Source organism: Plecotus auritus, assembly GCF_963455305.1.
Source record: "Plecotus auritus genome assembly, chromosome: 8".
NCBI classification, from domain to species: Eukaryota; Metazoa; Chordata; class Mammalia; order Chiroptera; family Vespertilionidae; genus Plecotus; species Plecotus auritus.
In genome coordinates this window covers 26,441,854-26,468,779 of record NC_137782.1, presented here as the reverse complement: position 1 = coordinate 26,468,779, position 26,926 = coordinate 26,441,854, and the positions used below count along the sequence as shown (strand labels likewise).

At 48.0% G+C, this 26,926-nt stretch overlaps 2 protein-coding genes and 2 pseudogenes across 9 annotated transcripts in view; 3 read left to right on the top strand and 1 right to left on the bottom strand.

The window, feature by feature from the left end:
• The window catches only part of SYS1 (SYS1 golgi trafficking protein), a 32,095-nt gene extending 15,008 nt beyond the window's left edge, over nt 1-17,087 (bottom strand). For 4 of the 6 annotated variants that reach the window (XR_013961427.1, XR_013961428.1, XR_013961429.1 and 1 more), the window contains exons 1-3: nt 13,528-13,673; nt 13,081-13,320; nt 11,434-11,501 (exon numbers count right to left, since the gene is read on the bottom strand). Coding sequence is in view for 3 of the 6 variants with exons in the window: in XM_080684408.1 (XP_080540534.1) it covers nt 11,434-11,501; nt 13,081-13,242 (230 nt within the window). In the remaining 3 variants the exon portion in view is untranslated. Of the gene's footprint in view, nt 1-7,475; nt 10,239-11,433; nt 11,502-13,080; nt 13,321-13,527; nt 14,400-16,990 lie in introns of those variants that run through there. The other 2 variants (XM_080684407.1, XM_080684406.1) reach the window with 2 other exon arrangements.
• On the top strand, nt 587-3,155 carry TP53TG5 (TP53 target 5). The gene is made up of 4 exons (XM_080685728.1): nt 587-810; nt 1,595-1,598; nt 1,707-1,712; nt 2,472-3,155. Exons 1-4 carry the CDS (start codon nt 635-637, stop codon nt 3,135-3,137), a joined length of 852 nt encoding a protein of 283 aa, XP_080541854.1. The 5' UTR covers nt 587-634; the 3' UTR covers nt 3,138-3,155.
• LOC308255907 (pterin-4-alpha-carbinolamine dehydratase-like) lies at nt 14,076-15,372 on the top strand (annotated as a pseudogene). Its single transcript has 2 exons — nt 14,076-14,098; nt 15,022-15,372. The product of its transcript is annotated as a pterin-4-alpha-carbinolamine dehydratase-like (transcript).
• A 7,187-nt stretch (nt 17,088-24,274) lies between the features above and the next one.
• Nucleotides 24,275-25,598, top strand: LOC308255906 (protein FAM118B-like; annotated as a pseudogene). Its single transcript has 3 exons — nt 24,275-24,613; nt 24,828-25,246; nt 25,561-25,598. The product of its transcript is annotated as a protein FAM118B-like (transcript).
• The last annotated feature ends 1,328 nt before the right edge of the window (nt 25,599-26,926 follow it).

Sequence of the window (26,926 nt, the reverse complement as noted above, 5' to 3'; positions counted from 1 at the left end):
CACACATTTCAGTGATGTCACAGCTCCCCTCCCTGGGAGATGCAGCACAACCATCCTAATGCCCAGCCTGGGTACTGGCTGAACTGAGAGGGGCAGGGCTCAGGCAGTACCTGGTACCAGTCTTGCTTCATCTGTCGTCTTTGAGGCATCACAGCCCCAGCATGAGTCCATCAGCAAAGAAGAGGCCCCAGAATAGTATCGTTTTCAAGGTTGGACTAGGGACTGGATCTAGAAGGGTCTTACAAAGAGTCCAACCACACCAGGGCAGGTGGAGGGAAAGGGAGCACTGAGGGGTGAAGGGAGGTCAGGAGTTAGAATGGTCTCCCTAGTTCTGCCTCCAAATAGAGGTGACATAAAGTCTGGGGCCAAATGGAGAGGTATAATGGAGGCATTTAGGGGTGGGGTTTTTTCCGTGTTAGCGTTCCCTCTCTCTCTCTCAGATGCAAGATGAGAAACCACATAACAAGATACAGCAGCCTATCAGCAAATTAACTGAGCGGAACCGACTTAGAATGGTAAGAGGCCCATTTTGGTCCCAGCAGAGAAGAGCCTGGGCACCCATGCGGTACTGCTTCTGGTTGTCATAGTTAAGTGACCAGAACGAGTCGCCAGGCTGAGTTGAGCCAAAGTCTGGATGGGGAGTGAAACATCTGTTTTTCTGGTTTCTCAACTCTGGCAGGTGTTAAAAAACTTGTCACTCTTGAGGCTACTCAAGAATTCAAACCCTCGGATCCAAGAACTGTATAGCCTGGCCAGAAGGTGTTGGAATTCACTGCTCAACGTTCGGAAGGTCCTCCTGATCTCCTCCAGGTGAGCTCAGTCCCCACGGCCCCACATGGACCCAACAGCTATCTTTGCTAGGAACAGACATTGTGCTAAGGAATTTAGAAAACGCAATTTTCACAAAGGCTCTGGGAGGAAGGTATTTATGACCTCTATTTTACTAATAAAAAGCTGAGGATCAGGAGATGAAGTGACTTGTCCCAGTTATCTGACCTGGTAAGAGGCAGAGCTAGGATTTGAAGCCATTCTTGTCTATTATCAGAGCTGTGATCATAACCATGGTCATAATCATGCAATTATGGGACTACCACCTGGGGTACTGAGCACGATGGGCACCCCTCCTGCTCTCCCTCTCAGGTCAACACAACCCCGACATTCACCTGTAGACTAGACATCCAGCTGGGGCTGTTTCCTCATCAGATGCATCAGAATATTAAGAAATCTTACATTTTTTAGTCATCTGGTAGGTGCCAGGTACTATGCTAAGTATTTTACAAGCATTTCCCCATTTAGTTTATTCTTCACAACAGTTCTATAGGTAGACAAAATTATCCCACTGTTAATGTGAGGAAACTAAGGTTCTGAGAGGTTACATTTCTTGCCTCAAATCACATAGATGGTAAGAGGCAGAAGCGAATTTGATCCCAGCTTGTGTCCCACAAGCCTGTGCTCTCCAAGCCACTCTGCTGCTTCACTGCCTTCCACTGTGCAGGCCTCACACATAGTGGGCACTAAACCAACACTGGCCATTATCATCATCAGTATTGTCATTATCTTGAGCTCAAGGCCTCGCCCCTCTTCACACACTCAGGACGGTGCTGCCACTTTGCAGGGGAGCAAACTATGACAGACACATCCCTGCCAGCATTTAATACCTCTGATAACTCCACCTCTCTGGGCTCCTCTCTCTGTTGCCTTCCTAGATGCAGGTAATCAGGAAACACTGAGCCGGAGGGTCAGGATCATCTACCAGGGGTGGGCAAACTTTTTGACTCAAGGGCCACAATGGGTTCTTAAACTGGACCAGAGAGCCGGAACAAAAGCATGGATGGAGTGTTTGTGTGAACTAATATAAATTCAAAGTAAAGGAGCGGAGGGGAGACCAAGAGAACCGGATAGAACAGCCGGATCCGGCTGAGTCCCATTGTTTTCCAACCCTTTAAAAAAATTTTTTTTTAATATATTTTATTGATTTTTTACAGAGAGGGAGGGAGAGGGATAGAGAGTTAGAAACATCAATCAGCTGCCTCCTGCACACTCCCTACCGGGAATGTGCCCGCAACCAAGGTACATGCCCTTGACTGAAATAGAACCTGGGACCCTTCAGTCCGCAGGCCGACACTCTACCCACTGAGCTAAACCATTTGGGGCTTTCCAACCCTTTTAAAGCAGCAGAACCTCTCTTCAAAATCTGCCCCCAAGCCCCAGTTGTGTTGTTGTGAGGGAAGGTCTCCTGCCTTTACCCTGCCACTGGGGGCTACAGGAGGAATTCCTCAGAACCCTCGGGTTTCTTGGAACACAATCTGAAAACAAAACAAAACATTGGACTAGTTCACCCCATAAAGTGAAATCCAGACAGGCAGAACCCTAACCTAGTGGCTGATGCAGACCATCAATATTCCCAGGCGCCCTACCTATTAGCCCTCACCTTTTGCCTTCCCAACCTCTCACATCCCTGCTGCCAATAGGTTCCACATCCCCTGCCCCCAGCTGCAAGGCCTTTGGTGGTAGAGAAGTTCCTTTCCAGGCCCTCCCCAGCTTTCTTCACAGGCTCCCCTGAGCTGGCTGCACAGCAGCTGCCTTGGGGGCAAGCAAGAGGACCAGGCCTTAGTCCTGCTCTGTTGACTGCTGTTCCTCTCCTTGCCAGGAACAGCACTGTGTGCACTAAAATGGGCCAGAATAATGAAGGACTCCAAGAGGCTGAGTGTTCCAAGAAGAAACTGAAGTCCAAGAACTTAGGGAAGCCTAAGGAGTTGAAGTCCAAGGTGAGGGTGCCGGAGAAGAAAAAGGTCCAGCAGTCACGTGCAGCAGTGCCAGAGGGAGAAGAACAGGTGGAGCCTGAGGTCCCAAAGACATCGAGGGGTCATGGCCTGATCACTTGCCCTGGAGCCTGGGGGAGGCAACTACCCACTGGAGACCCTGGAGTCATCTTCCTGAAGACCCACCGAGGGGAGATGGAGCAGCTGGAAGTAGCTGACCAGTGGAACTGGTTTGAGGGGCTGCCCAAGCGAATCCACCTCCCAGGACCCCGGGTGATGTGCAGACCATCCACCATGCGCTTAGTCAAGCGCTGCTGCACCCGCTTCTGCTCTGCATCACTTGAGCTGCCGATGTGCCATCCATACAGGGTATGATGACGTCACTGCAGGCCAGGGTGAGATGCAGGCCTCAAGCCAGGCCCAGAGCTGGGCCCCAGAAACAGAGGCCTCAGAATACAGTCTTGGGGGCTGTTGCTGGCAGTGCTGGGAGGCCCCACCTTTATGACTAAAAAGGGAAGCTCAGAGAGGGGCAAACCATTGACCAAGACCACACACCAGCCTAGTGGCTAGGCTGGAACCTCTCAGGATCCAAGGGAAAGAGAGGCACATCCTAGGAGTATGAGTCCTAGGGAAGGAGAGGCACATCCTGGGAGTGTGAGTTCTGAGGTAGGTCTTCCCACTGCCTGGAGGCCTCAGGAGGGGCCACAACTGCTATGACTCAGAATCTCACAGAAGTCTGAGTAAGCACTTTAGGAATTCCTAAATGTGAGGGAAGGTGATGTGGTCAAGTAGGGCTCTGCCACACTCAGACCAAATGAACTCTCCATTTGTTTTATTAATTCATGTTTCAAAAAAGATGTACTCTGAAAAAGTTCCTTAGCATGAAAAAGAAAAGACTCCAGCCCCTCCAAGAGAGAATCAGGTCCCAAGAAAGGAAGGGGGTGATGGGCTTGGGAGTCCAGTGGAAAGGGAAGCTTTCCCTTCACAAAACCCACATCTCTAACCTGCCAAACGTTTCAGTGTCCAGTCCCTAAGCCCTCTCCCTGGACAGCAGCGCCTCCTAGAGGCCTTCTTAGCTCCTAACACCGACATCTCGCTCGCAGGTAGTGTAGACCTCGGATGGGAGCCAGATTGTGAGCAGAGGATGGAAATCGTACAATCATCTGAATGGGAGGGTTGGACGGGAAAATTCGAGAGTATACAAATAAAATTTTCCATATGGCACTGAAGAATACTTCGCTGGCTCTGCCTGTTTGCCTGGGGCTGGAAAGGCTGGAGGAAAGAGGCCCTCCGCAGAGGTGCGGGGAGAGTGTGTATCACTCTCAGGCTTCTTCCACCCCCTTCCCAGGCCCCTAAGGTCAGTCTAGAGCCAGGAACAAAAAAAGCCAGAGAGCTGCACCCCTCCCCACCTCACCGAACTGTGTGACAGTACTCTATGAAGTCACAGAAAGGGAAAATTTCCTGAGTGCTTTCGGGTGTTCCCTGGGTGCCAGATGCCTCACAATGGCCCTGCAAGCGCAGGAGAGAAAGAAACCACGGTGCTGAGAAGGCAAGTACTTGCCCAGGCTCACACCGCTAGGAGAGGTGGAGCAAGATTTCTGATCTGTCTCCTAGCTGCTCCCCATTCCCTTTTCAGAAGAAAGGAAACAGCCGTCACGCACATGCTTGTGCCCCGATTATCACAGTGCTGGTGTCAATAAATGGGTGTCGCTGGGCCCCACCTGAGTCACAGATCACGGAAAGCACTGAGTCAGGCGGGAACCTGGCACTGTGTTCCTACTGCTCCCATATGACCTGGCACCATACATCATCCAACCCCAAGCCCTGGTCCATCCTCCAGTGGGAGTCACCCTCTGTCAGTAGAAGCTATAGGGCCCTAAACATGCAGTTGGGAAGAGGAAAGCCCAGGCTTTCTCTAAGACTACCATCCTCCCTATTCCTTCCCCTAGAGGCAGGATGCGCTGAACAGATGCCTCAAGGAAAGCAGCAGAGCCATCCCTGACCCACTCCCCACCCCACCCTCAGGAGCCAGGACAGTTATGGAGAGGGCTCCCCAGATTGGGAGAGAGGGAAAAGGATGAGGGGGGCTCCCCTTGAACCCTCCCACTCGTAATCCTTCACCCCACTGGTGTTCAGCACCATGACTGAGCAACCAGCGGGAAATGGAACGTTTTTCCCTGGGGGCAGTGGGACAGCCTGTGCACCCTACACTGGCTGCTCTGCCCTGCAGGGCTCTGCCTGGGTAAGGCAGCAGGCTGTCTTCCTGCCACAGCGCTCCCCTATCTACCATGCATCCCCCACTCCCTACCTAGCCCCCACAACTTCTGTGCAAGCACTCTCTAGTAACCTCAATTGGAGTTGTCTTCCCACTCAGCTTGCAATCCAGCCTAATTCCTGAGTCTCCATTTTGGTTCCCTTGCTGGACGTCATCAATCTTCGAAAATAACTTTCTACTCCATCTTTCCTCCCGAACACTTTCCATTCATTCATGCCACTGTCTGTGAACTTCTGTCTTGTGTTCTCAGCAGGCCATTGGTCAGGACAGTGCGCTCCCAACCAAAAACAGGGGGAGGGCAAGGGCGGGACCTGCACTATCCTTTGTGGGAGCCTAACCAGGGAACTCCAACTGGAGGCCCAAAAAGATTGGCAGCTTTGGCTGTGCCCCAAGGGAGCCAGAGCTGCCCACAGGGAATGCCATGAAGTAGACAGGAGCCTGTGTGCCCAGGCTGGGCTCTAATGTGCCCAGGGCACCCGGGGGAACAAGGATGCAGGCCTCCTGGGTGACTCCTAGCAGGTGCACCTTTTCCAGCCTGATCCCCACCTGCAGTAGCACTTGGTCCTCAGGCAACCTGCCCTACCACAATCCCACAATTGGGGGTCGCCCCACTACACCATCCCTTTGTTTAATCACTTCAATCTGAGGCTTCTCTTCTGGGCTCAGATCCTGATTTGGGATCAGAAGCCACCCCAGAAATGGCTCCCCTAACAGTTAATAGACAAGGAGGGGGATTAAAGTGTTTGGGTGACTTTTAACAAGTCACATGACCTCTTTGAGGCTATTTCATCTGTCTATTAAATAGGAATACTAATATCCATTCCAGAGGGCTTTGAGCAAATCAGGCTTGATGTAGTCAAGGCCAGCTTGTGGGGTATTGAACAAATGTTTGGCCTTTTTTCCATGCTTTCTCCCTGGCCTTGCACCATAATAAAGCCCCAAGGCCAGTACTGGCCCTGTTTCTCATTTAATGAGCAGCTGCCGCACTGCCCACTAAAGGAAACCAGCCGCTTGTTAAAAAGCCAATCCTACGTTCACATTCACAGCCTTTTGCTAAGGTGGCATCTGGATTCCCAAGATCTCCGTCTCCCTAGCTGAATCATGTACCACTCAAACATAACTGGAACATGAAAATATGAAGCTATGGAAGCAGACAGGCCTAACTGTTACTCTCAATTTACTCCTTATCCTCAATTTGTCTGCAAAATGAGGAAAATAACGGTGCCTATCTCTTTCATTAAGTGAGAGTACATGTGTCACTGCAGTGGACGGCACATAGGAGCTCAATACTTGCTGGCTCAGAAGAAAGGTGTGTTCTCTGTACAACTGGGGGCAGGGAGGGGCAAAACTATAACAGACTTATGGACTACTTCCTATAAGTGCCAGGCCCAGTGCTGAGTGTTTTACACGAGACTCAGTGAATCCTCACAACCACCAGCGAAGTACTATTATTATCCTCGGCTGACAAATGAAGAAACCAAGGTAGGGAAAGGTTAAGTAGCTTATCCACAGTCTCACAGCTAGTAATGGGGCTCCAGGACTTAACTCTGCAATCCATTACAGCTCTCTAAAGTCTTCCACTAGACCAGTGGTCGGCAAACTCATTAGTCAACAGAGCCAAATACCAATAGTACAACAATTGAAATTTCTTTTGGGAGCCAAATTTTTTAAACTTAAACTTCTTCTAACGCCACTTCTTCAAAATAGACTTGCCCAGGCCGTGGTATTTTGTGGAAGAGCCACACTCAAGGGGCCAAAGAGTCGCAGTTTGCCGACCACGGCACTAGACCCCTAGAATTTTGACTTGCCCAGGGCAGGGACTGAAACCCTCATCTCCATCTACCCCCTCATCTCAATGCTGTTTGCACCACCCTTCACTAATTTCCTACAGAAAACCTCAAGCACCACAGTGGCTTTTAAGTCCTCTCCACAGAGAAGCCACTCTTGTGCCTTGAATCTGCGCCACCCACCCCACCGCCCCCAGCTCCTGAGGCTCTGTGATCGTTGGGCAGGAGTTCCTCACTGCACACTGACTGCCTTCTGTGACTGCCAGAAGGAAGCTCCCTGATCTGAGTGTCACTGAGGAAAGTCTAAGGTCTAAGAAACTGCTCCCAGGGGCGCCTATTGGAGCTGTGCACTCCAGAAGACTCATGGGGACCTGGAGCTTCCCACCCACCCCTGCTGCCTACTGACTGCCACCTGGCCCCATTTGGCTCGGATCTGGACAGGTGCCTAGAACTAGAAGTTAGAGGCACCCTCGGAGGCACCATCTCTTCCTCCTTTCCCATCCTTCTCCTGGGTTAGAAACTATTCTGAGCACCTGCTACTCATTAGTCTCCACTTCTCTCCAAATGGCCCGAGTTTAGGTAGTGGGTAGGATAAAAAGAGGTCCAGACTTCAGACCCTTAGAAAGTCAAGAGATACACCAACTCAGTGGTGGGGTGGATACAATGTTCCTTTATCCTTGGAAAGAAAAACATTTCCTACATTCCTCTGTTTACTTGGAAATATGTGGCCGTATTTAATGTATATCAGTTTTTCTTAGAAATCTAGTAATGTTTACAAAGCACTATACATTCTTAGTATTTAAAACAGTACAATAGGGCCCGGCTGGTGTGGCTCAGTGGTTGAGTGTCAACCTATGAACCAGGAGGTCATAGTTTGATTCCACGTCAGGGCACATGCCTGGGTTTCAGGCTCGATCCCCCAGTGTGGGGTGTGTAGGAGGCAGCCTATCAATTTCTCTCTCTCTCTCCTTCCCCCTTCCTCTCTGAAATCAATAAAAATATATTTAAAAACAAAACAGAAAACAGTACAGTAGGGTGTGGAGGTATGATTATAAGGTGATAGATTATTTAACCAACAAGAATTTATACAGCCTTTAACTATTAAAGTCTTCAGAATGAGTTTATTAATGTCACTACTGGAGCCCAAATCCTGGCTCTGCCAGCTCCTAACCTGTAACCTTTGGCAAATTCCTTACAGTTTCCTTATCTGTAAAATACAGAAGATATTTTCTATTTTAGGAAGTTGTTGTGAAGACTAAATGAGCAGGAAGATGTAAAACACTTAGCCCACTGTTGTACATCTATTAAGCACTCAATAGACGTTTTTTATTACTAAAATGACATCACTGCCATTGCCCAATTCTCTCTGGAAAAATAAATCTCATTGAGGTCACATATCTTATCCAAAATCAAATTAACACTCAAGGGGCAGAGATTTCCCATCACAGGAAATATGCAGAATGGCACAAGCTCTCGAAGGAAACCCCCCAGAAGTGTGCCATCACAGCTAGAGACCACCACAGGTGACCAAAGGAGATGGCAGCCACATGAATGTGCTGATGCCTTTCTTAAAGTTAGTCGCTTGCCTTTAGAGTTTGTGGTGTCTGGAAGGAAACCCACCAACCTAGGGAAGTCATCTCAGCTGGCCTTGCCTCCTGGACCTTGTAGCCAGGATTAGAATACTATTACCAGGTTGCTTCCTTCCAGCTTAGCCAGAGCACCCTGAGTTAGGGAGGTGCTCACTTTTGCACTTTCCCAGCCTCTGCCCAGGCACATTCTCTCTTAAACCTTCACCTTGTCTGCCTCAATGCCCTCCTCTGGAGGCTGGGCCAGGAAGCTAGAAAGGCTTCCTGGGGGATGCAAAACTCACCTGTGTAGCCCTAACACTAAAATCTGAAAACTGACAGCTCTCTTGGGCAGACTTCAGAGGATCCAAAGAGGAACACCAATGGTTTCAATGCAGAAGTGGGTCTAGACCAGTGTGTTCCAGTGGACATGTTCAGAAATCACCAGCAAATGAGAAAGGAGTCCTGAGAGTCATGGCAGTTCACCCAAGGTGTAGCAGAGTAGCCTGCAGGTGGAGGGGGTGGGACATAGGAATTCCCTGCACTTAGTATTTTAACCAAATGGAAGAACAATCTGGGTCCAGCAAAGGAGAAGGTGAACTAATAATTCTTTCCATACAGCTCCCTTGCCCGGCTATGCTGCTCTCTCACAGTCCCAACCATGGCATTACCAAGTAAGTACAGGCAGAACCGTGGGAAAAAACTGTATTACGTACATAGGAAGGACAGCTGCAGCCCCTCACAGAGGACACTCCACTCCCAAGAAAAATCTTAACAGCAAATTCCTATCTCCCTCAGCCCTGTCAGTACAGGTCAAGCTGGAAGGTTGGGCTTCCTATCTCTGGGCACCCATCATACCCCTCACTGAAGAATTCCAAATAAGTCAGGAGGGTTAGGTTGAGAGTGATCCTGGGACTCTTCTCTGGGTCCTAAGGCCTGCTATGTTGAAAGCTGGCAGCAGGGGGGTACCCAGTAGAGAAAACTGAAAGTTAGTCATGGGTTCATGGGTGCACACACATATGCACAGCAGAACACAGGTTATGCATTTTCCTTGTGCTTGATTGCCTCCATCTGCTGTCCTCTCCCTGATAGCAGCCTAATAGTTTGAACCTACATCTTTTTCTGGGGTTATGAATCCAGACATCAAGTGTTTCTCCAAACAGAACAGCTGCAACAACATGACAAAGATAACACTGTCCCAAGGAGACAAGACAGATGACTAGAAGAGTGGTATGCTCCAATCAGATATCCTTGATTTTTTTTTTTTAAATAACAGGCTGGTGACAGATATGATGGCTCAAGAGTGACATGGTTCCAATTCTGTTATTACCCTGAAAGAGATCCCCTTGCTGACCTCCCAGATCCCAAGTTCAGATCCCTTTGCTGACCTCCCAGATACCACGGCTTCAGCAGACGGAGGCCAATATTGCAGCTGTGATCCTGGCTGCTACCTGCCTTCTTGACAGGGCCTCACTATCTCTCCCACACCAACAGACTTCACATTTCCAGGGTTCCTCTCAGACCTGGGCTGGACCTCATCTGGAGAGTCTGAGCAGCCCAATGTGTTGGGGGGCCAACTGCCCAGCAGGGTGTCCAAAGGACCCATTTCTAGACATTGGATTTAGGGGCTGAGTTGAGGGGGATCTCCTTGAGCTCCGTCCGCATGCACAGGTACTCCCCGATGACAGCCATGAGCGCAATGCACACGGCTTGGACCAGCCACCAGGTCAGCGCCGAGGGGAAACGGGAGCTGTAGAACCAGCAGCCCAGGAGGTGAAAGAAATGGACAGTGACAGTGAAATCCAGACACTGCTTCCCTCGCCGGATGAAGTACAGCAAGCCCAGGGCACTGTGGGGAGAGGACAGCAGTGAGTTGTCACTGGGTTGTCCTGGCCTTAGTTAGGTTATTTGGGGAGTGGGGACAATTAGGATGACAGCATAGAGATCAGAAGCAAGCGAGATAAGTGTGAAGCAAGAATTACATTATTAAATGCCTAGAGGAACCTGGCAGGTAATGCTGAGAGTGAGTCAGGCTGGGTAGAAGAACAGCAAAAGACAAGGTTGATGACAAATGGCAACTGTCACTCAGGTGAATCCCAGGAATTGGTGAGCACTGTAATACCCTGAAGCATACACATTACATCTAAAGTGGGAACAAATGCTACTTACAGCATGGGTAAATCAGCATGCTAGAAGTGTGACTTAGAATCAATCCTCTCATTTTTCAAGAGAAGCCAGAAATCTGGATTTTTTAACATATCCTTTTAACTAAGTGGGAAAATGTTCTAAACACCATGCATGTACTGACAACTGTGTAAGCCAGACAACATATCTGGAAGCCAAATTGGAGTCAACCAACCAGTTTCCAACCTCCAGTGTAAGATCAAGAGTAGTAATGTGCAAGGTACTGTTCTAAGTACTTCCATGAATTAGCTCATTTAATCCTTATAACTATGAAATGAGTAATATTATTAGCCTAATTTTACTAATGACAAAACTGAGGCTTAGACAGATTAACTTGTCTATAGTCACTAGACTAGTGGGAAAGCTGAGGTTCAATGCCAAGTGAGTCTGCTTCCAGAGCCCGAGATCTTAATCACTATGTTAACCTGCCTCTCAAGAGAAAGGCAGTGGTCATGAGTGACATTAGACCTTACCAGTGAAACCCCTCCGTGTACAGATGAGGAGCCCGAGGCCCAGAGAGGAGGGAAGTAATGTGGTCAGTGTCACAGGGACCAAGAATAGAACCCAGTTCTCCTGACTCCCAATCTGTTCCTTTCCTCACCTCATTCCACATCAAGGAAGTGATCTGAGACAGAAGATGTCCCACAGGCAGCATGCACAGAGTGACATAGAACTTTCCAGCTAAATCCAAACAGCAATGAAAGGAGCCCTGTGATGGAGCCAGTCCCAGAATTGGCCTCTGCCACCCACTCTAGTCCACTCCCCAGGAACAAATGCCAACCTGCTTCATGTCCAAATGTAGGAAGTTAGTTCCAGTGCTAAGACCCCAAAACCTGGACAGCAAAACTGGTGATACTCACCAGGTGAGGGCGTTGAGGATGAAGGACATCATGGAGAGCCGGCCTGAAGGGGTGGAAAACCCCAGGATCTGAGGGGGAATCACAAATGGAAACATGCTAAAGAAGTGACTTGGTAGAGCCCCAGGCTCCAGTACCTCATCCTAAGGAACTCTTCCCGGAGCACAGAAGACAATATGCCCCTTAATCTGCATGGCAGCCTATTTCCACAAGGTGCTTTCACAAACATCCCTCATGGCATCTCATTTGAACCCTCACAGCAGCCAGGAAGGTGTTATTAACTCTCATCTTACAAAGGAGGAATAAGAGCTCCGAGAAGTTAAGTAACTTGTCTGAAGTGATATAGTAAGTAAACAGCAAGAGCAAGGTCTAGAACAGGGTTCAGCAAACTATGGCCCCAGGGCCAGGCACCTCTTTTGGTAAATAGTTTTATTGAAACACAGCCACACTTATTCACTTAGTATTGTCTAAGGCACAATGGCAGTGTTGGGTAGTTGTGACTTAAAATCTTTACTAGCTCATCCTTTAAAAAAAGGTTTGCCCACCCCTGGTCTAGAATTCAGGTTGTGTGTGCATGAGATGGCTCTTCCACAAAGCCTCGGATTCCCACATGCCCTTCTCAGGAGGACAGGGGGTCGTAAGAGGGGACTACCTAGGCACCTGTGGGGGTGTAACCTCCACCACTCTTGGTGAAATACTACTGATGACCAAACACCTGCACAACCCTTTCAGCCTACAAAGGCCTTTGAAATCCATAATCTCATATTATCCACACAACAACTTCACAAAGCTATTATTTTTGTTGTTATTCTTACCTCTTTTTGAATAAAACTTACTCAAGGGCTACACAGAGAATAAGCAACAGAAACCCATCCCAGATCTCAGGGCTCCAAGAACAGGGCTCATTACGATACACCACAGCTGCCTCTCAGTTGCAAATACCTTCTAGGCCCCCATTACACTTCATAAAGTACTTCCATATTCCTAGGCCCCTTTGGGCCTCATAATACTTTGCTGAGGATTATTCTGTCTGGTTTCCAGAAAAAGAAACAGGCTCAGAAAGGTGAAACAACTTGCCAGAGCTAGTATGTTTGGGCCGAGATTGAATACCTAGCTTTTTTGAATAAAAAATACAGGCTCTTTGTACCGCAGTCCACGGCCTCTCTGCTACTGCTCTCATCACTTTGCGAACAGAAAAACTGAGGTTCAGAAATATGATGATACTTGCCCCAGGTCACACAGTGAGTAAGTGGAACTTAAACGGAGGCCTGACTTCAAAGTCCAGGCAGTTTCCATTACATCTCCTTGAATACTGTTACCCGTCCCCCCTCCCCAGTTTGGCATCTGAGAATTTGGGGGCTCAGAGAAGTGAAGTCAAGAGTGTCAGAAAGGAGGTGTATCAGGTTGCCTAGGACGCTGGCCTGTTTGTTATAACACCCAGCCCCTTTCCTTTGTATAAATCAGCCTCTGTTATCAGCCATTCGCCATTCCATTTTACAGATGGGGCAGCAAAGGCTCAGTAAGGTGAGACCTTGCCCAGGGCCTCAAAGCTGGAAGGTGGCCCAGCCAGGTCTACAGCCCAGTAGTGTCGGACCACAAAGCTCACTCCGTGAGGCCGAGGCACCACCCGCGCTCGCCTGAGGACCCTACCTCGGCGTCGAACATCTGGTCCAGCGAGGGGCTGCCGCGCAACAGCCAGTCCACCAGCGCCAGCCACAGGCCCAGGGAGCCGTAATAGATGTTCTGCATGAGGACGATCTGCGACAGGATCAGCACCGGGTCCCACACGTAGCTGCGGAACTGGCCTGCCATGCCTGCCCGCAGGGGTCGGCCTCCGCCGGGGGTCTGAGTCAGAGCGGCCTCGCCATGGGCTCCAGGACGCCCGGGCACCTGCCAGGACACATGCCGAGCCTCAGCCAGCCGGCCGTTACCATGGCAACACCACCCAGCCCGGGAGGAGGGGCTGGGACGGAGGAGGCGAGCCCATTCCGGGAGTGGGGGGGGGGCGGACAGACCCATTCCCAGAGTGAGGGGAAACCCTGCCCATCCGGCTGCCCGGGCCCCACCCGTACTCAAGCTCCCTCGGGGTTCACTCACCGGTGACCGACTCGAGGATCCAAAGGTCCGAGCGCGGCCCAGCCTGCCTCACCCGCCTACCCCCGAAACAGTTCTGACACGCAGGACCATGGAGGAGAGGCCCTACCAGCCTAGAGCGGCAAAACGCCTGCGACCCGAGCTGCGGCGGCGGCTGCGTAGGAAGGAAGCGTTTCCGGGGACAGCGGCGAAGGGGCGGGACTGCGGCTGCGCAGGCGTGGTGGATGCAGGCCTCGGCTGAGCAGGGCAGCGAGGGTGTGAGCATACGTAAAGGGAAGCGTGACGGCGGTCGGAAGTGAGGCAAGAGAATCGTAGAGCTTGCGTGCCCTCTAGAGGGGAATTTTGAAGAAAAGGAGAGCAGCTAGGGGAGAAGGAAGAGGGGTAGTCAAGGGCGAGGAAATGTTGACTCTCTTTAGCAAAGATTTCCAGTATTTTCTTTCCCTTAAAGTCTGGGATATTTGTAATGAATCTACGAGCTCTCCCACCGACGATTTTTGCCATTGTTCGCGTTCCACAGATGACTGACCTGAGGGTCAGTGAAGGAAAGCAGCATGCTGCTGTCTGTGTCAAAGATGTGAGTTAGTGGCCCTCGGAATCCGAATTCAGGTGTTGCCAACACCACAGCATTGATTTTATACCTACTTGGTTCCAGTAAGGTTTGGACTCATACTGCAAGAGAGTCCCTGCCCTCAGACAAAGCTTAATTAGAAGGCAGGGTAGTGGGTGTTTTATCTTGTGTGTGTATATGTGTGTGTGTGTGTGTGTGTGTGTGTGTGTGTGTGTGTGTGTGTGTAATGAGAAAACACAAAAAAAACAACAGGTTCAGAAGTCCTGAAGGTCCTGGGAGCAGATCCTGCTTGCAGCCATGACTGTTTTCTCTTAGGCTTCTCTTCTGAGCCCAAATAGTGTGGACAGTCAGTAAATATTTGCTGAATGAGTCAAGAACAGAGAAAGGGCAACAGCAAACTGATGAGTCACTTTATTCCTGCAACCAGCAGAACAAAACCCCTCAACTTCATTGATAATAGCCCCTCCCCCATGAAAAGAAAGGCAGTAACTGGTCGCAGGAAGGCACCCTGGGTTTCCCAACCAGCGGTTCGAGCTGCAAGACTAGCAAGCCACTTCCTTCTTTAACCTTAGCTTCCCTGTTTATGGAATGGGGAGTTAGACATTAATGTTTTCCAACACTTAATCTACCCTCTGCTAATTACTTTCCCATTTGAAAAAAGTACCAAAGACCCATGTAACTACCAATCAGAACTTCTGAACAGCATGTGATAACCATATTATCACCTTGGGTGATACAAGTCCAGACAAAAGTAAAGAAACTTGAGACTTTATCAAGAGAAAGTATGTGATTTCCCTTATCATTTGGAACTACTGTAAACAGTTCACTTAGACTCCAGTTTGGAAGTTATGAAGGCCCAGAGATTTCTGAGGGACTTTTCACCTCAACCAACCTCTTAGGTGCCTCAATTCGGGTCAATAAAAATACAGGGGTGGGTGCACCTGGCGCTGCGCTCACCCTCTCTGTCGCCACCTGCTGCTCACCCCGTTGGCTGGCAAAGCACACAGGCTTAGTGCTGAGGAGAGGGACCAGCTGCCCTCTGCTGAGGGCAGAAAGCCGAGATGTCACCTTCCAAGTAGTTCCATTTCAAAACCTTCAACAGGCCTTTTGGCTTCATAACAGGAGTGGCCCTACAGGCTGAGAAACCGGACCGCCAACCTGAATGGTTTAATGTGTACAAGGTCCACATCACCCTGAACACCCATGAGTGTGCAGGCTTGTCAGAACAGGACATAAACCTGGCCAGCTTCATTGAACAAGGAGCAGTGCCCATGACCTAGACCCTGCTTTTCCTCTTCAGGGAAAGGGGTGACTGAACTGGAAATCCAGAGAGAGAGAACAGAGGAGCCCCAATATGTTGCTACTGTCAAAATGGCCAAGTCTGTCCGGCTGCCTCCATCTGGGGGTGAGTCTTTGCTGTGGAAAGAGATGCCAGCATCACTGCTTACACCATGCTCTTCATCCTTGAGTTCTATTAAATGTACACTAATTTGAATAAGGTCTTCCCATCCTTTATAGCTTCCCAGCAACCATAATGGTCTGCTTTCCAGGCTATATCTTGCTCCCTTTCTAATTCATTTCCCAAGAAGCTGTGTCTAAGATAAACAGAATCTTAGAAACCAGGATCCTAATGCCACCCTCTCCTATGTGATAGAAACACGTATGCTTTTATGCATCAAGTAAAACTGTTTCACTGGAAATTCAGGGGTGGGGCAAAAGTAGATTAATAAGAGTAATAAATAAAACAATAAAGAATAAACTGTGTTTAGTGTACTCACAAGTGTAAACCCACTTTTGCACACCCTGCATATAGTCAAATCCTTCTGGCCCCTAATTACAGGATCTAGTGTTTCTGAGAAAACAACTTTTTAAGTACCTACATGATCTTGTTTCATCCTCACAATCCAAGAAGATAGATATTATCCTACTTTAGAAAAGTAAAAACTGAGGCTCTGAGAGGGGGTGACTCTACTTAGGTCAGAAGCTCATAGGAAGCTGAGTTAGGGTTCAAACCCATGACATCTGAATCCAAACACCAAGATACATTTCCAGAAGAAGACAAGGGAGGGAGGGAGGGAGGGAGGGAGGGAGGAAGGGAGGGAGGGAGGGAGGGAGGGAAGGAGGGGAAAGAAAAGAAAGAAAGCTAACTGACATGAGTGGTGGAGTAGTGAGAAGTGGAAAAGGACCAGTGAAGCCCTCAGCTCAAGTATCTCTGGGTAAGGGAGTAAGGGTGGTGGGAGGAGAGGCTCAGGAAAAGTGCTTGAGAGGTTTAACTTAGTTCCTGAAAGCAGCTTCGTCTTCCTGCCAGGTGCTGGAACGTGTGGCTCTTCCTGAGGTGTGTCGCCTGACGTCACAGCTGGACCCTGTCCACCCCCTCTCCTCCCACAGAAGGAAGGCTCTCCCTGCCCATTCTTCTGAAATGGAAAATGCCCAAAGTTGAAGCAGGCTGGATAGCTGGTGCTGGTATCCGTAGAGCCTGGAATTTTGTTTCTGGGAAACCCCCAAGGGCCAGCAGGACAGCCCACTGCAGTTTCCTTTTCCGTGAAGGATGCCAGCTCTGAATTTCTCACCATTCCTAGCCCTAGCAATGGGCACCCTCCTGTGTTTTCATTAAGGTGCAACACGGAAACCAAGCGCTGGGGAAAACCGCAGTAACTCCCTTGGCCAGCCTCCTTGGTCCATTTTAAGAATTTGACTACAGCAGCTGGAGAAGAAGAACGAGCTTTGGGTTCAGACCACAAAGCCTGAGCTAGGACTACACTGACTTGTCATGTGACCTTAGGCAAGTCCTGTGCTGGTTCTTAGAATACCAAGCTATAAAATGAAAGAGAGGCATTGGACTCAACTTGCAAAGGCAGCCCATGGCCCTGTTCCATCTGAATCGCCTAAGGAACATACCATATAGCAGATTCCAGCTAAGTCTGAATCTTCAGAAGCAGAGTGCAGAGATCTGTAAATCTAAAGAGCTCCCCAAGTGATTCAGAGGTTCAGCTATATTTGGTAATTACAGAACAAGATTATCTGTAATTGACTTCAAACCAACTCCTCCTTCTAACAGAAAATTGCCCTGTGACCTTGCTATGTGTGTGCCTCTCTTTGGACCTCAGGGTTTTTTTTCCATCTGTAATATGAGGGGGTTGGACTAGAATAGCTGATCTCCAAGGGCCCTTCTCTCGCAGCCAAGTTTGTGATTCCAAACTTATGAATGAAATTTTAAACTTGAGGTCAGAGGCAGAATGACAAACAGCCACAAGCTGGGACAAACTGTCCCCGGGGAGAGCCTCTGATCACTTGGTGACGTCACATATGTCACTCCCACACTGGGCCCCACTATGGGCAAGTGAGGACAACTGCTGCTGGGGTCACATTCCAGATCCACCCCCACAAATCCCCTGGGAAGTGTCCTCATACAGGTCTAAGGACTTTGGAACCCTGCTTGTATTTGAATCCTGACTCTACTACTGTCTTGCTGGGTGACCTTGGGGGAGTTACTTCACCTCTCTGAGCCTCAGTTTCCTCCTCTATAAAATGAGGATCAGAATAGTACCCATGTCATGGGCTGCCCCGAGGGTCAAATGTGTGCTTATCTCACTGCCTGATACACAGTCAGCATTATGTAAATGTTAGCGATATTAATTATTGTTCTTTTTCTTCTCTTGGAATGTGGGAGTGGCAATACCTGATCTCTCAGATTTATGGCAAAGATCTAGGTAGCTATCAGAATGAGCTCAGTGCCTGGCACATAGTAGGAGCTTAGTAAATGTGGTACCCTCTCGTTAATCCCACCCCACCCCCAAGGGTCTCCACCTCCCTACCTTTCTTCCTTTTCCCTCCCCCAGGCTACCTTACAGCCCAGCTCACATGATCCCTTTCCAAGAATGTTTGGTGAAAAGACGTCAGTGGAGATGGGTGCCGCAGGGACAGGTTATACAACCCCACGCTCACACTTTTTGGAAACTATGTGGGAGGCCAGCGTTTGGCTCCTTGTCCTCTGCATCAGTGACCATCCTGGGCTCTGGCCAGCGAATTCCTCTCTTAGAAGTGAAATTGGAGAGAGAGACTTCATCGGCTGCCTGTTTTCTCCCCCAGACTGAGAATCCTTTATAACCTAGACTTTTTTAAGGGCTGTGTGTGGCTCCATGTTTGAGTAGGAGTATTTGCTGAGCACCTACTGTGTTCTAGACATTTATATCTGCTCATTTAATCTTTATATAATTTCTAAAACAAGCCTGTGAATTGTGGATACAATATTCCCACTTAATAGATGAGGAAACTGAGGCTCACTTAGTTCACAGCTGGGTGTAATTGGTCTTGACCCTAACTAGAAATTATTCCTTCCTCTGACCTTTAAGAAGAAAAGCTGTGTTCTTTACCTTCTTTTCATTATCATTCGTTCATCAATCATTCATTTTATATTCATTAGCATTTACCAGGAACTGGTCTGGGTGACACAGATATACACAAATAAAGGGAAGAAAGATGAAAACTCTGACTTCATAGAGTTTATGTTATCAGGGAGGAGACGGACAATAAACAAGTCAACCAAATGATAAAATTCAACATCAAGTAGTGAAAAGTGCTATGACGGAAAATGGGGGAGGAAGGAATAGAGAACAAAGATGATAAGGAATTAGTTCAGAAATGGCAGTCAGGAAAGACTTCCCATTTTAAGTAGAGATCTGATTGAAGTGAAGGATGGAGCCAACTGATTATCTGGGAAGAGCATTCCAGATAGAGGGAACGCAGTTCCTCTGAGGCAGGAGTGAGATTGGCATATTGGAGAGATAGCTAAGAGGCCCGTGTCACATGAACTTAGTGAACAAAGGAAGGAGTGGAGGTGCCAGCCATCAACCCTCGCCCAAGAATTTCCAGCTTACAGTTCATTATCATCTTACCACACCCCCTAGGAGGTGAGAAAGGGGAGTGAGGGTAGGAGTAGGTGGGAGGGGTAGAAAGAGGGGGACAGCTTCATTCACTCATCCAACAAATATTTTTAAAAATATGTTTTAAGGGAGAGGGAGGGAGGGAGAGAGGGAGAAACATTGATTGGTTGCCTTCAGCATACACCCCTACTGGGGATTGGACCCGAAACCTGGGCATGTGCCCTAACCTGTAAAGGAACCGGTGACCTCTCAGTGCACAGGAGGATGCTCAGCCAACCGAACCACACCAGCCAGGGCCCAACAAATATTTTTTGAGTGCTCACTAGGTAGCCGGCACTAGGCTAGTCTCAGTATAGAAACAGACACAGCCCCTCCCCTCAAGCAGCTTCTGATCTAGCAGAGGAGACCCACAGTAAAGCAAGAAAACAAATAATTGTATAAATATAAATGGCAGTGAGTGTTATGCAGGAAGTAATATAAAAGAATGTGGGCCCTGGCTGGTCAGGCTCAGTGGATAGAACATCAGCCTGCGGACTGAAGGGTTCTGGGTTCGATTCCAATCAAGGGCATGTACCTTGGTTGCAGGCTTGATTCCTGGCTCTGGTGGAGGCAACCAATCAATGTGTCTCTCTCACATCGATGTTTCCCTCTCTCCCCCCCCCCACCCCTTCCACTCTCTCTAAAAATCAATGGAAAAAAATATCCTCAAGTAAGGATTAAAAAAAAAAAAAAAAAGAATTTGGGCAGGAACACAATTTGACCTCAGGGAAAGGTCTCTGTGAGGAGGTAAACCTGAAAGATGAGTGAAGTTAGCCAGGAAAAGGATGTGGCAGGCAAAAGAGAGCGTTTGTCATCGCATGATAATCCTCATTTATAGGAGGCGAAAATATAAAGCCAAGATGTGTCATAAATCAAATGGCTAGCCAGGCTTCAACCGAGGTTCTTTACTTCCCTACCCTGTTACCTTTCTGTTGCACCAACAATACTTGCTGTCTTCAAAGAGCACATTCTGAGTTCTGTGGCATCTGGAAAATACACTCTCTCCACCTTAACCAGACGTTGGATGGAGGCTGGGGAAAAGGACCTCAAAAGAACAAAGAAATGCCCGGGCTGGCGTGGCTCAGTGGTTTAGCATCGACCCATGAACCAGGAGGTCATGGTTCAATTCCCCGTCAGGGCACATTCCCGAGCTTCTGGCTCATCCCCTAGTGTGGGGCATGCAGGAGGCAGCGGATCAATGATTCTCTCTCATTATCGATGTTTCTATCTCTCTTCCTCTCCCTTCCTCTCTGAAATCAATAAAAATATATGTTTTAAAAAGAGCAAAGCAAGTTGGGAGGAAAGGGAAAGCTCAATGAATGATTATTAAAGTGCCATGATGAGCCCTAGCCAGTTTGGCTCAGTGGATAGAGCATCAGCCTACAGACTGAAGGGTCCCAGGTTCGATTCCGGTCAAGGGCATGTACCTTGGTTGCGGGCACATCCCCGGTGGGGGGTGTGCGGGAGGCAGCTGATCGATGTTTCTCTCTCATCGATGTTTCTAACTCCCTATCCCTCTCCCTTCCTCTCTGTAATAAATCTATAAAATATATATATTTTTAGAAGCGCGATAATGAGCTGAGGTTCAGTGTCCTGCTCTGCACTCTAGCTGTACTTGCTGTGGCATCTGAACCACATGGCCCTATGCTACCACATAAAAGTGCTCAGATGAACGATGGTCTCTGTCAAGACTCAGAGGCAATGGGGAGTTTGTGGAAAGCGCCCTGGGCTGGAAACCAAGGGATCTGAGTTTAGATGAAGAATTTTAACCCCGACAACTCACTTCACCCCTCTGAGCTTTAGTTTCCTCAACTGTACTGTACACTGGTTGTAATAAAACCAACCCTGGCTACCCTCTGGAACTGTCTGGGTGTGCAAATGCAATGATAGCCTAGATGAAACCTCTTTGAAGAACTCTGTAGAACGCTGTCAATGGTTAGGATTGTTATTATCTATGCCTTTCTCTAGCTGTCAGAGTGGGATGCAGAGAAAGCAAGAGCTTAGTATGCGGGTGGTTCTCGGGGACAAATCTCTCAACCTCTTTTCCAGTACCTTCCTCTCTTCTCCTTTGAGGATAGGACACTTCAAAAATGTTTCTGTGGGGAGAACAGGAATCAGACCCAAAAGCTCAGTGGGACATAATGGAGGACGAAAGAAACTGGATTTGAATCTTATATTAGTCAGCTGTTACTGCATAACAAAGAACTCCCCCCCCGCCCCCCCCCCCCCCCGCCCAAATCTCAGTGGCAAACAGCAAGAGCATGTATTTCTCAATCATGGGTTTGCAGGTCAGCTTTGTTACAAGGTTTGCTGTCATTTCTCCTCTCTGAGCCTGTTTTCTCATCTGTAAAAGAGAAATACTACCCACTTCACAGGCTCAGAGGAAAGATGATGTTCAACACTCCCTCTTAACTAAACGTACCTTCTGCTCAGGGTATGTTAGAAGCTAGATGATGTTCACCCTCTAGGCCAACTAGTAATCCAAGAACTGGTCTGACCTGAAAGCTCTCACTCTAGGAGACAATGAAGGACAATCAGACTGGCTGTCCCCCAAATTCAGATGAGAAGAGAGAGCCAAAGAGTCAGAGGCACACATCCAGGAAAAAAGAGACACTCTTAAATAAAGACCACACAGGCTTCAAAAGATGGAGAGAAGTCAGCCAGCCCCTGGAATCATCTTAGTCTTGATGTCTTTTCTGTTTTACTCTTTAGCCCTCCTATATCCTTCTGATCCCCTTTTTTCTTCAAGAGTTCTGAGACATGGTTCCTTACAATTGCAAGAGCTGCTTTCACACAGAGAAGTTAAGCATAAAGTTGCCAGCCCACTGGGGCCTATTGTTCACTAATAAGGAAACTGCTTAAGAGCAAGGATGATGTCTCATTCATCAACATTTTTCAAAAGGTCTCTTACATAGATGTTCATCAAAAGTTTATTGGATAAATGACCAAAGGAATGCATTTCTAGGCTTGCCTCTAAGGACAAACATCCAAATGGCATTCATCTAGTTACCTATACAGCCAACACTTACTTGAGCAAAGCACCAGGGATACATCTGTGAACAAGACGGTGTCCCTGCTTTCATGGAGTTACCTCTGGTGGGGAAACAGATGATACATAAGTAAAAGAATAAATACGTGCTGTCAAGTAAGGGAAGTGTTATAACAAAAAAATAAAGAAAAGAAAAGAAAAAAGCAAGGAGAAAGAGTGATTGGAGGGGGTGAGGGTTATTTTTAGAATTCTTTAAAATACCTTAGATGGATGCTGACTCATTGCGTGGGCCTTGGTTTGCCTATTTTACAATCGGTTTGCCTGTCTCTTAGGTTGAAAGGTCTGGGAGGGTCCTTCCCAGTTTCTGTAGTTATGCAAGGCAGTGGCTGGACATTCCATGGCCTCTGGAAGCTCATTGTCTGGAACTGGAGCAGGATTTGCATGTTGAGGAAGGCTGTGGAGGGTTGGTGCCTTCTGGGAGAGAGCCCCACACCCACTCTCTCAGCTGTTCTGAAAATAGTGACATGATCACTGTTATTTGCATTGTGTGAGGAGTTGTTGGGGAGGGGGTAACTCCAGACACAGGAGACCTCTGTGATCATAAAAACGGATAACATTTACATGCTAGGTACTGTGCTAAGCACCATACTCTCCATAATCATGATAGAACAACTATAATGACTCCCAAGTTACAAATGAGGAAACTGAGGCACAGAGAGGTCAGGTGTCCTGCCCCAGGTTACACAGCCAGGATTACAGCCCAGGTCTCTCTGACCCTGAAGCCTATGCCCTTAACTTCTGTGACTTAGAGAGCAAGGAATGTCTGCTCAAGGACAAGGACAGGGACAGATAGAGTACCAGAGGTCTCAGGGGAAAGAGAGATGAGAGCTAGACTGAGTGAGGGATTTAACAAGGCTTCCAAGAGGAGCAGGCATTTGAGCTGTAGCCACTTGGCTTTGGTGTCTCTGGATGCTCCAGTTATGCACCCAGCTTCAGGTAGCTCTGCCTGAGCGGCCTGGGAAAGGGGGAGGGGCAGCTTCACCCTTGATGGCTGGATTTCAGCTCCTTTTTTGAGCTGTGTGAGGTGGGTGCCTGTTGACTCCTTAAATTACTTCTTTGCTTGAATGGAAGCTGGGTGAAGAACATCCCCAGACTCACTCCATCTCAGGGGTAGAAAATAAGAAAGGGGTGGGGGGACCAACATGGGGGCATGTACTATGGACCTGGCCATCACTTTATTCCATCCTCCTAATTACCCCCAAGAACTAGGTCTTTTAACCCCATTTTACTGAGGAGAAAAGTTACTCTCAAACTTTCCTCTAAATGTCAAGGATTTATTTACTTATTTATTTATTTATTTCTCCTTCTCCTCCTCCTCCTCCTCCTTTGTCTCCATCTTCATCTCCATCTTCTTCTTTAAGTAGGTGATGGAACCAGGATTTTAATCAAGAACTTCTTACCCTAAAACCTGTGTGGGTTTTGTTTGTTTTGTTGGATGGCTTTTTGTTTTTCTTGTGTTTTTTGTTTGTTTGTTTGTTTGTTACTTCAGTCTCAGACAGAGACTTGGGGACTTCAATTCAGTTTTACAAAACTTTGACTACTGCATTTTGTTTTCTGGCAGACAAAGAAGAACCCATTAGAACTTTGTAAAGGGCCTCAGGGTCTGGTCAAATTGTTTTTAACTCTTTGGAGGTCATGACCTTGTTGTGGATTTAAAGAGAGAATCTGAAGTTTCTTGCCCTAGAAAAATTTACATAGAGACATACTCTCCAAAAGTAGTGACCATCCATGTTCCCTTTGCCCCCAATCCAAGGAGCACAGGTTAAAACCCCACAAGGCCGCAACTAGCTGTATTCAAACATACTGCACACCTTCAGAGAGATTCTCAGAACTTGGAGAAGGGGAAGTTAATTCTTTTAATTTCAGGGGTTTGGCAAAGTTTTATAGAAGAGCTTCCAGTAACTATCTCAACTAGGAGTCTTCAATCTTTTTTGCTAGTGTGCTCTCTAAATGATTATTGAAAACGGATGTACTTCCTGGCACACATTTTAGTTGACAACTAACCTTTTTCATCAAAAGTTGAATAGTTACAAAGGTTGTCATTTCTGACACATTGTGAAGTCATACACTTAAAAATAAATGGTTACATAACTCTTTAAAATCTATCCAGTTAATTAATACCCTAGCAATTTGATACTTACAACCATCCACTTAAAAAATACATGAACAGAGTTAGAGCGGTGGCAGCTTTTGGAGCAGATACAAAACTCCATGGCATTTACAGGGAGCCAAGCCTCTGATAACATTTGTGAATCTTCAGTGATGCTCCCTCCCCCACCCCCCAAAAAAAGCCCAGGACGCTGTCTCCAAGCTTAAAAAGTCAGAAGCCTCGGGAACTTGTGCTGGTGATTAGAACAGGCATGAGTGCTGTGGATGCACCTTAGGTTCCAGCCCTGAAATCCTGGAAGGGGTTAATTCAGGCCTTACTGGATGCTGTCACTGATTTTGACCTTCGATGAAGAGAGCAAAAATTTCAGAAATGTCGCCATGAGGACAAGGATCTTACTCATGTTGCCCGTGAGCTTATTCAGGAACTCTCTCCTCGGGCTAGTAATGACTGACCCACACGTTTCAAGGACTGTTTATATGCAGTATTCAATGATTTGGACTCAGAGATGGGAGACTTGAAAACAGCTACTTCACCCAATGGAAAGTGGAGCCCTGGTACTGACTACACATTTCAACAATCTCCTGGAACTGTACGCAGCAGATCAGGGAAAACAACGTGAATCCCTTGACCTCACTGATGAACAGAAGGTGCTAGAGTGGGCCCAAGAGAAGCGGAAGCTGAGCCGAGTTACACATCCAAGGGGCCTATACCAACCCTAGCGGCACTGTCTTTCATCCAGCTGGGTATCAGAATGTGCTCAGAAACACTGAAGTTATGAGAGAGATTCAGAAACTCAATGAAAACAAGTCACTTCTTTCCCTGGGGTGTGGCCAGATTGTGGATGACACCACTTTCCAAGCCCTTTTCCCGCAGGCTGTCAAGCATAAATCTGACGTAACACATTTCATGCTGGTTTGGATAGGAGATAGAGATGAGTTCAAGAAGCTTCAAGAAGGCATGGGAAACAGGGATTTATGCTGTCCCTTACGGAAATGAACATACTGGTTTTCCAGAATATTTCAAGCGACTGGCCTGTGAGATGTCCAGGAGGGGTAGGTCAGTCAGCAGGGATGGTGAGAAAGGTCAGCTAAATGGTTCATTTGCAGCACACAGTGCAATAAGAGACCCACAGGACATAAGGGGGCTACAGAAGTCACCACCATTAGAAGCTGCAAGGCCCTACCGGGGACAGTGTTTAACAGTAAACTTACAAGTAAACTTACAAGTAAACTTACAAGTAAACTTACAGCTCCTATGAAGAACCAAAACCCAGAAGTTGAAGGCTGTGGCTACATCGAGTGGGGGCGGGGAACGTTCCAACTTAATCCTTCTTGCCAGTGGATTCTTGGTCTTTTTTTGTTTTGTATTGTTACGTGTCCTGTTCCAGTTGGAGAATACCCAAGGGACAACAGGACCCAGATGTAGCCCACCAGCCCACCCCTAGGCTGAGCACACTGCTTGTGTCCACACAGCAGGTCAGTGTGGTATCTGCTGAGTAGGCTGCTGCTCTGCATGAAGGGCTTGGGATGTAGATGCCAAGGCCTCACCTTGGCCCTCAGTGTAGTTTTGTACTCTAGACTTCGTGGTTCAATGGAGCTTAATGACTTTTTTTAAAAAAAGACTTGAAGCTCTAGTTTTCTAGATCTCTTACAGTGTACAGTATTTTACTTCCCACTGTATTAAAAGCTTGTTTACTTAAAAAAAATACATAAACAGGCTTTTCTCTACATCATTCCTTTTTCTACTTGAACTCAAATGTCCACTCCATGTTCCATCACAAAATTTTACCATATGTATTTTTATGCTTGAATATCTTATTGATAACTCTGTCATATTCCTCTGTCTAAAAATATATGTGAATATTGGATCATTATTTTACTTTCTATGACCATAAGACTAGGTATTAAATTTTTCTATCATTATAATTATCACTAGTGGCCCGGTGCACAAAATTTGTGCATGGGGGGGGTGTTTCCCTCAGCCCAGCCTGCACCCTCTCCAAATGGGGACCCCTTGGGGGATGTCTGACTGTTGGTTTAGGCCCGATGCCTGTGGGATCAGGCCTAAACCAGCAGTCGGACATCCCTCTCGCAATCCGGGACCGCTGGCTCCTAACTGCTCACTGCCTGCCTGCCTGATCACCCCTAACTGCCTCTGCCTGCCTGCCTGCCTGATGGCCCCTAACCTCTCTGCCTGCCTGCCTGATCGCCCCTAACTGCCCTCCCCTGCCAGCTTGATCTTGCCCCCAACTGCTCTCCCCTGCCAGCCTGATCTCGCCCCTAACTGCCTCTGCCTGCCTGATCACCCCTAACTGCCCTCCCCTGCTGCCCTGGTTGCCCCCAACTGCCCTCCCCTGTCGGCCTGATCTCACCCCCAACGGCCCTCCCCTGCCAGCCTGATCTCGCCCCCAACTGCTCTCCCCTGCTGACCTGATCGCCCCTAACTGCCTCTGCCTGCCTGATCACCCCTAACTGTCCTCCCCTGCCAGCCTGATCTCACCCCCAACTGCCCTCTCTGCCTCGGCCCCTACCACCATGGCTTTGTCCAGAAGGAAATCGGACGTCCAGAAGATGGCCGGTCTACCCAGTTTAATTAGCATGTTACCCTTTTATTAGTATAGATAGATTATATAGGATAGGATTTCTTAAATGGGGGGAAAAACCTTTTTCAGTAGGAGGAGATGCTCTTGGTAGACAAAAATACATAATCCCTATATCTGGACTGATAGCCAGCCATATGCACTGTACTGCCAA